The sequence below is a fragment of the Carlito syrichta genome, unplaced genomic scaffold (genome assembly GCF_000164805.1).
Source record: "Carlito syrichta isolate Samal-C Ts95f unplaced genomic scaffold, Tarsius_syrichta-2.0.1 Scaffold301935, whole genome shotgun sequence".
Taxonomy (NCBI): Eukaryota; Metazoa; Chordata; class Mammalia; order Primates; family Tarsiidae; genus Carlito; species Carlito syrichta.
The window spans coordinates 110,186-127,895 of record NW_007246031.1 but is presented as its reverse complement, the minus strand read 5'-3'; the positions used below and the strand labels follow the sequence as shown (position 1 = coordinate 127,895).

Below are 17,710 nucleotides of genomic sequence, written 5' to 3'. Positions count from 1 at the left end.
TAAGTAACATTTGCTATAGTGTATTGATACATTGTTTTTCATTTTCCTATTTGGCTTTATAAAGTCTTTAGTGAGGCGGGGCTTGGCTCGGTGGCTCAGCCTGTAATCCCAGCACTTTGGGAGGTCAAGGTGAGTGGACTGCCTGAGCCCATGGGTTCAAGACCAGCCCAGGCAACTTGGTGTGAGACCTCATCTCTATAGTAAGTCAAAAAATTAGCCAGGCATGGTGGCATGTGCCTGTAGTTCCAGCTACGTGGAAGGCTGAGGCAGAAGGATTGATTGAGCCCAGCAGGTCGAGGCTGCCGTGGCTGTGAGCAGTGTGTCACTGCACTCCAGCCTGGGCAACAAAAGTGAGACTCCGACTCAAAAATAAAATAAATAAATAAATAAAGTCTTTAGTGGAAAATAACTTAATTATTTTTTCTCGTGTTGCAGATCAAACTCAGTGCCTAATGTAAAGCAAGCAGGGTGAAAAGAGACAATATTGTAAAACTAGGAAGTTAAGCTCTTTAAGTGGGTAGACTTTACTAGGATTCAGATTTTGTGCCCTGGTAGGGACCTTTTGTTGTAAGTTCCAGAGTTGTACCTCGTGTGATAAAAGTCTATTTATAACATTAGACATTGGTTATTTTTGCCATTTTATTTTTGTGTACATACTATTTAAAATCAGTGAATTTCTAGGCCAGGTTCGGGTAATTGAAGGGCCTTAATAAGTAGTTTATATTGTCTAGACCCAAGGTATGCTGCAAACGCAGTCTGGAGCAAAACGGGAAATAACATCTTTCTAAAGACAGGCACAGAAATCCTAATCCAGTAATTTAAGATGTTTCCTTTCTCTGGTAGCAGAGTTGATTCATACCTGTAAGAAAAGATTGAGATATTTCACTAGAAAAGATTGTTGTATCAAGTGGCAAACCTATGTACAGTGTATGTTAATCCTAGAAGTCTTGACAACTAAAGATTAAGGTAATGCTCTTCAGTGTCTATTAGTCATAAAACCTGTTCTGTTTTCTTTTGCCTCTTTCTGAGGTTCAAATCTGACGACTCATATAGCATAGACTGTAGATGTAAAGAGTTCACCAGAGAATAACCAGAATTATTTTGGTGTAGCAGGCTTATAGCCTGACATTTTCTGATGGAATTTTCCTTTAGTGAAAGTACTCAAGTTTAACTAAGAAAACCATTTATATAATATAGCTTTCACACATAGTACTGTTTGCAGCATTGTAGTTAGCATTCAATAACAAATTAAGGCTAGTGGCCTGAACTACACACCAAGAGGCACAATGTAATCAAGTTGTAGAACGGTTTCAAATTCTTGTGGAGTAAAATCTGATTATAAGAACAAACAAGTCTTATTAACTTCTAATCAAGAAGGTAATACTGTCTTTAGTATAATAATGCCTTAAAAGTAGAAAGTATATGCTGCTTTATGTTGTGCATTTTCTAGGTAATCACATATATAAGGTTTATCATCGATTATAAGAAAACAATCCTACCTGGCTGCTAGGCCACCATTCACAGGTATAGCCAAGAAAACAGGATACAGACCACCAAAAACAAGACCAACTAATCCACCCCGTGTTATGGTACAGGTTTCACAATTCAAATCACCTAGGAAATAAAATAGTTATTGTGATAATCAAACAAACATGATTTAAAGAGAATGGAAAGTCATCTTATATGTATCACAGATATTTTTCAAGCAATAATATAGTGAATGCAATTCTGCAGGGCATGTTAGAAGGTATAATTACATATACGGGTAATTACATATGCAGGTAACTTAAAATAACCAGGAATAACTGATACAAATCTTAGAAAAAAACTAGGGGAAAAATTCTCTAACTTGTTTTGAATTTGAACATATTAAACTCAGGGTCTGGACTGCTGCTAGCTTTCTGCATGTTGCATTTGTATCAATAGACCTGGACTAATATTTTCACTCAATTCATTTCACTAGGCAGTAGGTTGTTTTCCTTGATCATAAAAATTCTTTCCACACTGGACATGGGGAGTCAAACAAAATATTCATCCAATTTAAAAAAATTTGGAGAAGTACTTAACAGAAAATAAAGATAATTTAGATGGACTGCCTGCCCTGGCCCCCAGGGTAATATTTTTGTTTGAAATTATTAAAATATTTTAATGATTAGTTATAGTTAAAGCACTCAGCACATGGTTAACTTACAAAAGGAAATCAATTCCATGTATTTGTTAAGTTTTATACATGCATTTAGTGCTTTGAGAGATTTACTATATAAAGTCACACTCCTATAAAATATTTTTTCCCTTTTAAGGAACTTCTCTGTAAAATATAAATTTTAAACAAAGACAGCCTTCATTTAAAAAAAAAGGAGGTTTCCAAATATTTTTTACTCTAAATAAGCACTGGGGAAAGATAAGTTAGATAAAGGATAGTATTTATAAATGCTGGATATATTTATCTTGGTTGGTAGACCGTGTTTCTATGTAGTATTTGCCACATTACATAGAGAGGCTAGCAAGATTCTATGCAAACACTGCATTACAGGTTGTACCTACTTGGTATTAATATTGTAAGTATTAACTAAAGTTGCAAATAACATATACCAAGGCAAACTCTGGTTATAGTGAAACAATTTACCTGTACTCAAAGGAAAACTTACAAAACTTTTGTAAGCTACATTTGATGTCAAAAATGGGATCACAGCCATTGGTAAGCCAGCAGCTATACGAGCTTGTGTCACGTTCAAGGTGCGTCGAAAAAGACTGTTTGCTACTAGGCCACAGAGAGCAGCATTAAGGCCAACACATGTTGATCCATGTTCAAGGAGATTCCTGAAAGGGTTAGAAAAAAAAAAACTGGCTTCATTTTGCTTGTGAGCGCTCCGATTCTGGCATGTGGTACAAAACTTAGAGGACTTAGGGAGTATAGTAACTAGATATACCATCTATCCCCTATAGCTCCATAAAACCAAAACTCTTAAGAGAAATCATTGTTTTACATATAGATTTTTATTCTAAAAGACTTGAATTTGGCTAGGTACTTTATAACAATCTGTTGAATACACTGATGTTTTGAGATAGTGATAGAACTGAATTTTAAGCCAAAGTATACATGAATTTATAACCCAAGCTCTATGCATTCTTTAGTTTGGGTAAAAAATAATACCTAACGTTATTGTTGGATATTGAAAATACTTCAAACTTTCCAGCCTACTACTTAGCATTTTTTCCACCTGCTCTACCATCTAAAATGCTGTCACTCATAAATTTCTCATTCCTCTTAACTAGCCAAACTAGCCACACAGTACTCCTTTTACTCTATGGTTTACACTCATCTTAAAACAGCTTCTTCTAGGAGCTTCTAGTTAAGCTTCCTGTGTTGTGTATGTATTACTTTTCTTACCTGTCATTTCACTCATTGAGAACCCACTATATGCAGCAGACTTAGTGCTAAAGCACAAAAAATTATCTTCTACCTTTAAGGTTTTCATAGTTGGGTTACTGGAGAAGAAAGATATGTAAACGTGAAATATAACAGCAGGCTATAAAAATGGTAATGGCAGTACAAGAGTGGCAGTTTAGGAACTTATTCAAGATAATAGAGTGATGAGAGCCTAGAGAACCTACCAAACAACCACATGTAAATGTGAAAAGCCTGTGTTTTTTGTGGGGGTTGAGAGAATGAGAAAGTTGATCACTCTAAAACACTGCATTATAACAATCGTGAAATATATGTTATCCTCATTTTAGCCATAGGAACCAACGTTCAGAGAGATACATAATTTGCCCACATTTATGTGTGTGTTAAATAAAAAGTCAACATTTATATATATGTTACATATATAAATGAAAAGAAGTGGAATCTGCATAACAAAATTTGCTGTCTCCCAGAAGCGAAAGTTTAATTTTTTAGCTAATTGGTACAAAAATGTTAGTCCTTTGCAGTTTCCCAAAAATGTTCCTACACAACTAAAAACTCTCGACAAGACATACATAGGTAGTAACTAGAAGGAAATAATAAGGCCACATTTAATCAATGGCAGTGAAATATGTGGTACATGAATCTGTGGATCAGAAAATGAAGTTTTTGATATTAAAACTCCATACACTTGAGAACATACCAAATGGCTGGGTTCAGTGGCTCAGCCTGTAATTCCAGCCTTTTGGGAGGCCAAGGCGAGTGGATGGCCTGAGCCCACAGGTTTGAGACCTGCCTGGGCAACTTGGCAAGATCTCATCTCTACGATAAATAAAAAATGAGTCGGGCGTGGTAGTGTGTGCCTGTAGTTCCAGCTACTTTGAAGGCTGAGGCAGAAGGATTGCTAGAGCCCACCAGGTAGGCGCTGGGGTGGCCGGTGGCCATGAGTGTGCCACTGCATTCCAGCCTAGGTGACAGAGTGAGACTTCAACTCAAAAATAAAAAAAACCAAATAATTGTTAAATATCTGTTTGATAATACAAAAATGAGTATTCAAACTTAGAAGATAAAACGGTAATGAAGAGAAAACATAGGAACAAGGCAAGGACACCATTATCTGCCCAGTTTAGGCATCAATGATTAAAAGCCAAGTACTGCCTCCAAACTAAATCTTACTTTGCAGGTGCAGTTCTCCTTCCTAATTTGGTGAAAGGTCCAGAGACACGGCCTGCCTCTTTCAAAGCTGCCACCATCTACGCTTCCTTGTTTCAGTCTTTTTGGCTTTCCCTATCTTGCTGGCCTGGAAATATGGACATTTGTTCTTTTAAAAAAGTTTTTCTTTATCTCAAAAATGGAAAGTGTGTGTGTTGGGGGTGGGGGAAGGAATATAAAGCTTTTGAAATCACACCAAGTTCTTATTACTACTGCTCTTGGTTTACAGGTTCTCCCTTGTTAAGATGGCAAGTGGCAGTAAGACTGAATAGTGCAGTTTTCATTCCTGAAGATATAGTAAGATTATACTCCAAAATGTATTTCAAATCTATCATCCTTTCATCCCAGCCATTACCACTCTACCATCTCCACTCACTGGGATTACTTGGCCAGTTTTTCTACTGGTCTTACTATTTCTTTTCTCTCAAATCTGTTTTCTTTTTTTTTTTTGAGTTGGAGTCTCACTCGGTCACCCAGACTGGAGTGCAGTAGCCGCTTCTGGTCACTGCAGCCTCGCCTCCTGGGCTCCAGCGCTCCAGCCATCCTTCCGCCTCAGCCTTCTGAGTAGCTGGAATTACAGGCATGCGCTACCATGCCCGGCTGATTTTTTTTATTTATTGTAGAGATGAGGTCTCTCTGTCCAGGCGGGTCTCGAACCTGCGGGCTCAGGCAATCCACTCACCTCAGCCTCCCAAAGGCACGGGATTACAGGCTAAGCCACCGAGCCCGGCTCAAATCTGAAGTTGGAATGTTCTTTAGAAATGTTAGCAGCATCACATCATTCCCCTGCTCAAAACTCTTCCTGTTCCTTAAGCCCAGTTTCCTTGTACTTTAGTAACAATGGTTCCTCAGACATGACAAACCCTTTGTTATCCTGTGGCTAGGCATATGCCATTCCTTCTACCTAAGATACCGTCTGTTCCTCCTTCCCAGGATGACTCCTTTTCATCCTTTTAAAGTCAAACCTTGAGTGCCAGGGAAGTCTAAGAACATTTTGTGGAAGTGCACTGTGTAGTTGCCTGTATTGCCTTCAAAGAGCATCATGTTCCCTATATATATGTATATTTTTCCTCTCTTTAACAATATCCTAAAGATCTTTAGCAATGGTCCCATATTTGACATTCTTTGTCTAGCTATGTGGGTTCCACGTACTCTTTTAGATTGATAAGCACACTGACAAATGAGAAAGAAGACATTTTAAGTTATTTTAATGTTTTGTTATTTAAATGGGTCCATAATGTTTATGTTTCACTGTATTCCAAGCCAAACGGAAAAACTGAATTATACAATTAGATATGTCCAAAGACATGAGTTCTAATCTTGAATTCCAAAATTAGCCATGTGGTGTTGACCAAAAAGGTTAATCTCTCTGGTCCTCTGCTTTCTCATCCAGGTAAGAAAAGGGCTCAGTTCCTTTTGATATCCTATGTTGCTTTTACTCAAACCAGATACTTCGAGATATTGAGTCAATGGTAAAAATCTATTTGATAAAATATATTTATAAATTAAGACATGATCTTACCTGTCTGCTTCGGGAAGCTGGTTAATTTTTCTTGTTATGATATCAAAAATTGTTAAGTTTTTCTCGTTGGTATCACTAGGTTTATGATTTTCCATGTTGAGCCTTAAAAAAACATAGAAATATAATTTTTAAATAGTATATTTCTATGGAAAAACAATAAAAAGTCTTCTGAAGGCTATACTGGGGGACCCCAAAAAACCTGTAATTATATTTTGAAGGGTGGGCCCCTTGTACAAGCTTCCCAGGCTAGGTAAGTGTTCTAGGAACCCATCGGCATCAGTGTACCAGCTAGTGTTGTGAGAGGGTGCTTTCAGCTTCAGTGAATTTTTTTAGAGATTCATTCAACATGTTTGCTCATTTCATGATGTGTGATTTACAAGTGCATCTGCCCACACTATGCTGAATATTCAGCAGTTTTTGGCCAAAAACAGCATGATCCCTCATACCCCACCCTCCCTATTCACCCCATCCGAGTTTGTTTCCCTGGATGAGAAAAGTCCTCAAAGGGAAACATTTTGCTGATGTGGAAGAGGTGAAACAAAAAACGGCAGAAGCACTTTTTAAAAGGCATCCAAATTGATAAGTTCAAAAACTCTTCTGAGGAGTGGAAAAGGCATCTCTATAGGTGTATTGCAGGGGTTCCCAACCCTGAGGTCACGAACTGGCCTGTTAAGAACTGGGCTGCACAGCAGGAGGTGAGCAGTGGGCTAATGTTTATCTGTATTTGCAGCTGCTTCCCAGGGCTAACATCACTGCCTCAGCTCCACCTCAAATCATCAGGCAGATTCTCATAAGGAGTACACAATAGAGATCCCTCACATGTGCAGTTCACAATAGGGTTTGCATTCCTATGAGAATCTAATGATACCGCTGACCTGACAGGATGTGAAGCTCAGATGGTAATGTGAGCAATGGGGTGTGGCTCCCATTGATTGTGGAAAAATTATCTTCCACAAAACCGGTCCCTGATGCCAAAAAAGTTGAGGACTGCTGGTGTATTGCATCAAATGGAGAGTACTTTGAAGGTGACTGAAGTTTGAACATGTAAGAATAGATAATAAATTTTTAAAAAATAAGAGTAAAAAAAGAATAAATGCCAATTTTTAACAAATTCCAGGGCTGTTTTGGGGGCCCCCCTATAAGTACTTAATTTGTGTGTCACTGTCTCACTCTCACCCAAGCTGGAGTACAGTGGCACAATCAGAGCTCACTGCAGCCTTAGCCTCCTGAGTACCTGGGACTACAGGTACATGCCACCATACCAGGCTAATAATTTTATTTTATTTTTTTATAGAGATGAGGTCTCACTATGCTACCTCTATTGGTCCCAGACTCCTGGGCTCAAGCAACCCTGCTGCCTCAGCCTTCCAAAGTGATGGAATTACTGCATGAGCCACTGTGCCCAGCCTTATGAGTACTTAACTTTGAAAGCAATGTAGAGTTCAAAATCTGAATAAAAAAGCATAAATGCCATACCAAAATAAAAATCTCAAAACAGAAACCAGAACATGAAAAGCAACACATAAAGCTTTGAGGGAATATAGAATATCTTCACAATCCTTAAAACATTTTTCCTAAACAATTCACAAATAGAACTTAAAACACTTATAAAACTAACATCAAGAACTCGTCGTGGTATTCAGTCAGCACCACAAAGATAAACTAGTATGGTAGAAAATGTTTTCAATACATTTGACAAAAGAGCTGCTAGTTCCTAGAACATATACTGAACTACAAATCAACAAGAAAAAGGTAAGCAGCCCTATAGACAAACTGACAAAAGATTTGAGCAGGTGCTTCATAAAAAGAGGGAAATCAAACAGCCAATAAACATGAAAATATGCACAATTTCATTATACTCAGGGAAAGAGAAAACCATAGTGAGATAACAGTAGGTACTCACAGGTTAGCTAAAATTAAAATCTGACAATTCTGATTACTGGCAAGAATGTGGGGTTGCTGAAATTCTCATGTGCAGCTGGTGGAAGTGTAATTTGTACCCAAGGTGGGTACAGCCACTTTGGGAAAGAATTTGGTATTATTTAGTATGTAGGAGACACACATACCCAGTATTTTCATTTCTAGGTATACCCTGCAGCAGGGATCAGCAAACTTCTCTATGGGGCCAGATGGCAAATATTTCAGGCTTTGCACAAAACATGGTTTTTGTTGAAATCCTTTAAAAAAAAACTCTTTAAAAATATAAAAATCATTCTTAGCAGACCAGCTTATAGAAATAAGCTGTAGGCTACATATGGGCTACGTTAAGTCAGTAGTTTGTTGATGTCTGCACTAGGTAAGGTGAAAATGTCAAAAGTAGGAATGGTGAGTGATGAGTTTTAAGCTGAAGATTTAGCTCATTAAACAGCAGATTTCTGGGTAACAGTTAAGAAAAGCAAAAGTTAAGGGATAATAGCAAATGACAATATGGATTTTGCAAAATCAGATTTTCTTGGTTCATTGTCATTTTGCTACATAAGTAATTTACAGCACTAATTTAACAGATATGGCTACCTGTTTTACATGGATAAGCGGTCATTTGGAAATTCCGTATCTGTAGACTTAAACCTAATAAGCACAATGCAACCTCAGAGATTTAGGTCTAGGTTTCTAGGACTCAAAGCTTTGCGGGCCTTGGTTACAATAAGATGATAGAATCCCTGCTGTACAGGAGCTCTGAATGATTTTGTGTATGGGGTGAAGAAATATATAATCAAATTCAGTTACGTGTGTGTATATAAACATATAAAGTGTATGATATATATGTTGGAAATAAATGACTTCCTCGAAATGTTGGCCCCAATGCTATCACTACTATTGTGTTCTATGATCTGCATATTGGTGAGGTTCCAAGTTCTGCAAAATGTGCATTTCTGTGGTGTGTTTTAATAGTCACCCTTAATTCAGTAAAAGTCCTGACTAGGAGGTCCCATAGGTCATTGTGTCTCTGATATTAATAATAAATCCCTATCAAAGACAATGCCATCTTTAAATACAAACATTTCAAAAGATCTTTGCATCTGTTAACCTCATGTCACTCAGGAGAGCTTTGAGAGGCAATGTGTAAAATGGGGCCTTTGAAAACTAAATTTGGCCAAGGTCACCCAGTAAATTGGCAGCAAACCCAGTATTAAATTCAATCACAGTCATTTTCTCCTAATGGCTTAATATAAAGTCTTGGCTGGGCATGGTAGTTCACACCTGTAATCCCAGAACTTTGGGAGGCTGAGTCCGGAGAATGGCTTGAAGTCTGTAATTGAGATCTGCCTTGGCAACCCAGCAAGACCCCCGTCTCCACACACACCACACATCACAACACACACACACACACACACACACACACACACACACACACACATTGGGAGGCTGAGTCCGGAGAATGGCTTGAAGTCTGTAATTGAGATCTGCCTTGGCAAGACCCCCGTCTACACACACACACACACGTGTGGTGGCACAGGCTTGTAGCAAATAACTACTAGGGAGGCCGCCGCAGGAGCGATCGCTTGAGCCCAGGAATTCGAGGCTACGGTGAGCTACGATTGCGCCACTGCACTCCAGCCTGGAAGAGAGAGTGAAGCCCTGTCTCTCTAAAATAAATAAATAAATCCAAGGTCTTTCCTTCTGGAATGGAAAAGTCAGTGTCGTAGGACCAACTCCACTCCTTCTATATCTTATTTCTGCGCAGCGCTGATGGTGGCCAGCGTGTCACCGCGCCATGCTTATACTGATGTCGAGACATTTGCTTCACCCCTTACTCAGGAACGCCAGTACCTCTGCTTCTCTCAGCAGCCGCTACCTCTCCAGGTCGTCCTCGGCCACGCCTGACGGGGTTCACGGACACCTTCGCTCAATTCGCCGGGGCGCAGCCATCTTTGACTGCCACGTGACTCAGTCTGGGCGGGCGCAAGGTTGCGGCCACTAATTGAATTCTAGAACCGAGATGGTTACCCAGGAGCGGCTTCCTGCGGCAGGGTTTCCGGCCGCGGGAGGGCGGCTGAACGGTGCGTTTGGCTGGAGTAGAGGTCGCTTGCTCTCTCCACTTACTCTCGCCCCCTCAAGACAGAGTTCGTAGAAATTGTAAAATTAGAGATATAAATGTGGTGACTCTAAATCTGCCTCTTCCACTGAAACCTACCTTGAGCACATTACTTAATTTCTTGGTCAATAGAGCCTACCTCATGATCTTGGCATGGCTTATGTGAAAACTGCAGCGCTCTTGGCACAGAAGGGGAACTCAGGTTGAAACGAAGGCAAAAGAAGCTGAGATTTCTTTACTCCATCGATTTTCTACTCTTCCTTGGAACTTCAGCTTCCCGTGCCATTTTTATGATCAGTTTGGTTGTTCCACCATAATCTGAGTGCCTCAAGAGCTAGAGCTTTGTTTTTCTGTGGATTCCTGACGCCCTCCAGAGAGCTGCTTATTTGAAAGCAGGCGTGCGTGAATGTCACCACGTTTCTTCTTGCTTTTTAAGTATGGCTACTGGAACATTTTACATTATATATGTGGTTTGCATTACATTTCCATTGGACAGTTCTGATTTAATTGTTCAAAAACATTTTATTACCCTTTAATATCTGTATGACCTGTAGTGAAGTCACTTCTTTCTCGATAAAAGTCATTTGGGTCTTCTCTTTTTTATGCCTGATCAATTTGGCTAATGGTTTATTTATTTATTTAAGTCTCAAATAACCACTTTTTGGTTTCTTTGCTTTATTCCTGTTGATTTGTGTTTTCTATTTGATTTTTATTATTTCCTTTCTTATTCTTACCTAAAATTTAAGTTCTCCTTATCTAGTTTCTTGAAGACATGGCTGTAGTCATTGTTTTTAGATATTTTTCCCAGCTAATATATGTGTTTACCACTACAAATTTCCACTGATTTAACTATATCCCACAGATCTTTAAAATGTTGTATATATTATTTTAATTCAGTTCAAAAGATTTTCCAGTTTTCTTCTTTGGCCTGTTATTTAGAAGTGTTTTTGCTGAATATTTTTCATTTTCCAGATATCATTTTGTTATGGACTTCTAATCCAGTTCTACTGTGGTCAGAAAATATACTTTGTAAGCTTTTTATCTTTTAAAATGTATTGAGATTGATAGTGCAGATTCTCATCTATCTTGGTAAGTGTTCTATGTGTGCTTGAAAAGAATGTATACTCTACTGTACTGCCAAGAATTCTAAAAATACCAATTAGCACAAGTTGGTTGATAGTGTTAAATCTTCTCTATACTTTCTGAATGTCTGCAGAGTAGTTTATTGAAATCTCCAACAATCATGGAGATTTTTTTGTTTCCCTTTTCAGTTCTATCAGCTCTTCATGTTATTTTCAAGTTGCGTTATTATGTGAATAAACATTTAGGATGAATTGATTCCTGTATCATCATGCGATAACCCCCTTATTCCCTGGCAACATTCTTGGCTTTAAAATCTACTTGTTTAATATTAATATCAGTAACTTTTGATTTGTGTTAGCATGAAGCAATTTTCCCATTCTTTTAACCTATTTGAGTTTTTAGATTTACTGTGAGTTTCTTATAGGCAGTATATGGTTGGATTTTGTTTTTTATATAGACAATTTCTGACTTTTAATTGGGGGGAGTGTTTAGATCATTTATGTTTAATATGATTTTTATATTCTAGGGTTTAAATCTGTCATCTTGCTATTTGTTTTCTGTTTGTCCCATCTGTTCTACATTTTCTTCTGTCTTTTTTGGATGAATTTAATTTTTTTCCATTTTATCTCCTTTGGTATCCTATTAGCTATAATTCTTTAAAAATTATAATGATTGCTTCAGCATGTAGAGTATATGTGCTAAAGTTTTCTAAGGCTGTCTTAAGAAAGTATCACAAACTATGTGGCTTAAAACAACAAATTTATTCTTTCACTGTTGTAGAAATCTTAAATCAATGACTTGGCAGGGTTGGTTTCTATTGAAGGCCTTGAAAGAGAATCTGTTCTATCTTTATCTCCTAGCATCTGGTGGTTGCCAGCAATTCCTGCTGTCCCTTGGCTTGTAGATATGTCTTTGCATCTTTATTCACGTAACATTTACTCCTATGTTTTTGTGACTTTATGCAGCTATTGTCCCTCTGTGTGGGTTCATGTGCCCAAATTTCCCTTGTCTTAAAAGACGTCAGTCATTGGAAAGAGGTTTGCCCTAATCCGGTATACATCATCTTATTTGGTTACATCTGCAAAAACCCTATTTCCAAATAAGGACATATCTACAGGTAGTGAGATTGGGACCTGAACATATATTTTGAGAGGGCACAATTCAACCCATAACAAAATCTTTAACTTATCACAAGTAATATTATGCCATCTTATATATAGAATTAGAATCTTACATTATACTTCCATGTCTTCCTTCCTGGTCTTTGTGTTAATGTTGTCATACATTTACTTCTACATATAAGTCATACAATAATAATATGTTAAATTATTAAATTGAAGTTATATGAATTATTTATTATATATTTAATATGTGTAATATATGCAACAATGACAGTTATTATTTTTGCTTGTAATAGTCATTTGTCTTGGAAAGAATTTTTTTTTTTGAGTTGGAGTCTCACTCTGTTGCCCAGACTGGAGTGCAGTGCACGCTCCTGGCCACCACACCCTCGACCTGCTGGGATCCGGCGATCCTTTCACCTCCGCCTTCCAAGTAGTTGGAACTACAGGCGTGCGCTACCATACCCGGCTAATTTTTTTAATTTATTTATTGTGGAGATGAGGTCTTGCCAAGTTGCCCAGGCAGGTCTTGAACCCAAGGACTCAGGCAATTCACCCACCTCAGCTGCCCAAAGCACGGGATTATAAGCTGAGCCACTGAGCCCGGCCAAGAATTTTTTAAAATAAGAAAATTTTATATTTACCTACATACTTGACATTTCCAGTGTTCTTCATTCTTTTTCTAGATTCATAGTTCCATCTGATGCCATTTTCCTTCTACCTGAAGTACTACATTTCTTAGAAGGCAAGTCTTCTAATAATTAATTATTTCACATTGTATAAGCCTAAAAAAAAGAAGACTTTTATTTAGTTGCAGGTTTTAAAAATTGTGGTAAAAATATATAACATTAAATTTACCATCTTAACCATTATTAAGTATATAGTTGAGTAGTGTTAAGTATATTCACATTGTTATACAACATATCTTTAGAACTTTTCGTATTACAACACTGAAGCTTTACTCACTGAATACTAATTTTTTTCTTTTCGTTCACCTCAGCCATTGTAACCATATTTCTATGTTCTGCTTTTTGACTTCAATTACTTTAAATACCTCATATGATTGGAATTATACAGTATTTGTCTTTTTGTCACTTCTTATTTTGTTTATTTCACTTAACATGATGTCCTCAGTGTTCATTTATGCTATAGCATGAGGAAAGATTTCCTTGTATTTTAAGGCTGCATAATAGTCCATTGTGTATGTATACCACATTTTCTTTATCTATTAAACTGTGAAGGACATTCAAATTGCTTCCATCTGTTGGCTATTGTGTATAATGCTGTGATGAATATGGAGGTGCAAAGGTCTCTTTAAGAACTTGTTCTGAATTATTTTGGATGTATACCTAGAAGTGAGAGTGCTGTACCACATGGTAATTCTATTTTTAATTTTTTGAGGAACCATCATATTGGTTTCCATAGTGATTGCACCATTTTGCATTTCCACCAACAGCATGCAAGGATTACAGTTTCCTCACATCCTCACCAATACTTGTTATTTTCTGTTCTTTTGATAGTGGCCATCCTGATGGGTATGAGGTGATACCTCATGGTGATTTTAATTTGTAGTTCTTTAATGGTTAGTGATGTTGAACATCTTTTCATGTGCTTTTTGGCCATTTGTATATCTTTTTTTGGAAAGATGTTTATTCATATCCTTTGTCCATTTTCTTTAGTCAGGTTCTTTGGTGTTGTTGAGTTACTTACATACTTGTTGAGTTACACTTCTGGTGTCACCTCCAAGAAATCATTGCCAAATATCCAGTAACATAAAGATGTTTTTCCTATATTTTCTGTTAGTGTTTTTGTAGTTTTAAGTCTTGTGTTTGGGTCTTTAATCCATTTTGAGTTAATTTTTACATATGGAGTGAGGTAAGGGTCCAACTTCATTATTTTGCATGTGGATATCCAGTTTTCCTGACATTATTTGTTGAAGAGACTGCCCTTTTCCTATTTTGTAGTTTTGGCATCCTTGTCAAAAATAATTTGCCTATATATGTAAGAATTTAGTTCTGGGAACTATGTTCTGTTCCACTGGTGTATGTGTTGATCTTCATGCCAGTAACATGACATTTTATTTACTGGCTTTGTAGTGTGTTTTGATATTAGGAAGTGTGAAGTCACCAATTTTTTTTTCATTTTCAAAATTATTTAGAGTATTAAAAGTCCTTTGAGATTCCATATGGATTTTAGAATTTTTTTCCCCTTGTTTTAAAAATGCCATTGGTATTTTGAAAGTGATTGCACTGAATCTGTAGATAGCTTTGGGTATTATAGACATTTAAAAAATATTAAGTTTTATAATCTATAAGCCCAGGATATCTTTCCATTTATTTGTATCTTTAACTTCTTTTAGCAGTGTTTTGTCATTTTTAGTATACAAGCCTTTCACTTCCTTCGTTAAATTCACTCCTAAGTATTTATCCTTTTTGGTGCTAGTGTAAATGGGATTGTTTCTTAATTTTATTATTAGTATACAGAAACAAAACTGAGTTTTGTGTGGTTTTTTTTTTCTGAATCTTTGATAAATTTACTTATTAGTTGTAACAGTTATTTGTGTGGGAGGCCAGGGGGTTGTTTGTAAACTTTAGCATTCTCTACATATAAAAGGTCATGTCATCTGTGAAGATATCATTTTACTTTTTTTTTTTTCTGCCAATTTGGATGCCCTTTATTTCTTTTTCTTGTCAAATTGCTATGGCTAGAACTTCTAGTACTATGTTGAAAAGCAATGGTGAGAATGAGTATCCTTGCTTTGTTCTTGGTTTTAAAGGACAAGCTTTCAGTTTTTTACAATTAAATATGTTAGGTATGGGACTTTTATAAGTGACTTTTATTATGTTGAAGTAGTTTCCTTCTATTCCTAGTTTAAGTATTTTTTTAATCGTGAAAGAATGTTGAATCTTGTCAAATGCTTTGGAAGTGTCAGTTAAAATGATCATGTGGTTTTGTCCTTCGTTTTTTTTAATGTGGTATATTACATTGTTTGATTATTGTATGCTGAACCATCCTTGCATTCCAGATATAAATCCTACTTGATCATGATATACGGTCCTTTTAATGTGCTGTTGAATTCAGTTTGTTAGTATTTTCCTTAGAATTTTTGCACCAGTATTCATCAGGGCTATTTAGAGTTTTATTTTCTTCCTGTGTCCTTGGTTTTGGTATCAGGGTAATGTTGACCTCTTGGAATGACTTTGGGCATGTTCCTTTCTTTTCAGTTCTTTAGAAGAGTTTGAGGAGAATTGATATTAATTTTTCTTTAAATGTTTATAGAATTCACCAACGAAGTCCTCTGGTTCTGGAGTTTTCTTTGTTGAGAGCTTTTTGTTTTGTTTTATTATGACTTCAGTTTCATAATTTATTGGTCTGTTTAGATTGCTTATTTCTTTTTAATTCAGTCTTGTTAGGGTGTGTACTTCTGGGAATTTATCAGTTTCCCTTAGGTTATCTAATTGTTGGAATATAAATGTTCACCGTCTCTTATACTCCTTTTTATGTTGGTGATATTAGTTGTAATGTCCCAGTTTTATTTTTAATTTTAGCCATTTTAGTACTCTTTTTTTGTTAGGTAGTTTAGCTTAGAGTATGTCAATTTTGTTAATCTTTAAAAAAAAAAAAAGCTTTTGATTATATGGATTTTTTCTATTGTTTTTCTGTTCTCTATTTCATTTATCTCTGGTCTCATCTTCATCATTTATTTTTCCTACTAGCTTTGGGGTTAGTTTATTTATTTTTATTTTTTTAGTTCCATGAGGAGTAAGTTTAAGTCATTGATTTGAGATTTTCTTCTTTTTTAATGTATGCATTTACCATTCTAAACTTTCCTCTTGGTACTGTACCAGTGCATCCCCAAAATTTTGGTACATTGTTTTCATTTTCATTTTTTTCCAGGTATTTTCTAAATTATCTTGTGATTTCTTCTTTGACCCATTGGTTCTTAAGAGTATATTGTCTGATTTCCACATATTTGTGGATTTTTCTATTATTCTTTGCTATTTATTTCTATTGTTTTTTTTTTTTTGAGTTGGAGTCTCACTCTGTTGCCCAGACTAGAGTGCAGTGGCCACTCCCAGCCACTGCAGCCTCGACCTGCTGGGCGCCGGCGATCCTTCTGCCTCAGCCTTCCGAGTAGCCGGAATTACAGGCACGTACTACCACACCCGGCTGATTTTTTGATTTATTGTAGACATGAGGTTTTGCTGCCCAGGCGGGTCTCGAACCCGTGGCCTTAGGCAGTCCACTCAACTCAGCCTCCCAAAGGCACGGGATTACAGGCTGAGCCACTGAGCCTGGCTTATTTCTAGTTTCATGCTATTGTGGTCAGAGAAGATAGTTCAATCTTACTAATGATTTCAGTCTTCTTAAATTTTTTATGACTTGTTTTATGGCCTAACATGTGACCTGTCTTAGAGAATGTTCCATGTGTCCCTGAGAATAATGTGTATTCTGCTGTTCTTAATGGACTGTTCTGAATATGTTTGTTAGGTCTAGTTGATCTGTATTATTGTCCAAGCTCTCTATTTCTTTATTGATCTAATGTCTGATTGTTCTCTTCATAACTGAAAGTGGGGTAATGAAGTCTCCTGCTATTATTATATTATTGTCTATTTATCCCCTCAGTTCTGTAAATGGTTTCTTCATACATATATTAGGGAACTCTAATGTTATGTACATACATATCTACAATTGTTATATCTTCTTAATGAATTGTCCCATTCATTATTATATGATGCCCTTCTCTGTCTCTTGTGACAGTTTTTGTCTTAAAGTCTATTTTATCTGATACAAATATGGCTACCCTGCTCTCTTTAGGTTTCTATTTGCATGGAACATCATATTCTACCCTTTCGCTTTTAGCATATGTTTGCCCTTAGATCTAAAGCAAGACTTGTGGACAGCACATTTTTGAATCTTGCTTTTTTATCCATTCATCCATTCTGTGTCATTTAGTTGGTGTATTTTATCCATTTACATTTAAAATAGTTACTGAAAAAGGGGTTACTAGTATTATTTTCTTAATTTTTTTCTGTATGTCTTATAGCTTTTTGTTCCTTGTTTCCTCCCTTGTTGCCTTCCTTTGTGTTTTGTTGATTTTTCATAGTGTTATATTTTGATTCTCTTCTTATTTCCCTTTGTATATATTCTATAGGTATTTTCTTTGTGGTTATAATTGCAATTATATAAAACATCTTAAAGTTATAATAGTTTTATACTGATAACAACTTAACTCTAGTTATGTATTGTGTCTCTACTTCTTTACATCTTTGCCTTTCTTATTTTGTTATTGATGACAATTTCCTTTTTTTGTTGTATACTCATTAACA

General features: G+C 36.5%; 1 protein-coding gene across 1 annotated transcript; it reads right to left on the bottom strand.

Moving 5' to 3' along the window:
- Nucleotides 1–628: 628 nt before the first annotated feature.
- Nucleotides 629–10,025, bottom strand: TMEM126A (transmembrane protein 126A). The gene is made up of 5 exons (XM_008055722.1): nt 9,912–10,025; nt 6,141–6,242; nt 2,627–2,820; nt 1,500–1,614; nt 629–859 (listed from the first exon to the last, which is right to left on the bottom strand). The coding sequence occupies exons 2-5, from the start codon at nt 6,233–6,235 to the stop codon at nt 667–669; spliced, it is 597 nt and encodes a 198-aa protein (XP_008053913.1). The 5' UTR covers nt 6,236–6,242; nt 9,912–10,025; the 3' UTR covers nt 629–666.
- Between the last annotated feature and the right edge of the window lie 7,685 nt (nt 10,026–17,710).

What these genes read in the sequence shown, in the direction of transcription:
- TMEM126A (XM_008055722.1), bottom strand. Translation starts at nt 6,235, where the DNA reads ATGGAAAATCATAAACCTAGTGATACCAACGAGAAAAACTTAACAATT. An exon ending in CAGCTTCCCGAAGCAGACAG is followed by an intron (nt 2,821 to 6,140) that starts GTAAGATCATGT and finishes TAACCCTTTCAG; the next exon opens with GAATCTCCTTGAACATGGAT. An exon ending in AATGGTGGCCTAGCAGCCAG is followed by an intron (nt 860 to 1,499) that starts GTAGGATTGTTT and finishes CTTTTCTTACAG; the next exon opens with GTATGAATCAACTCTGCTAC.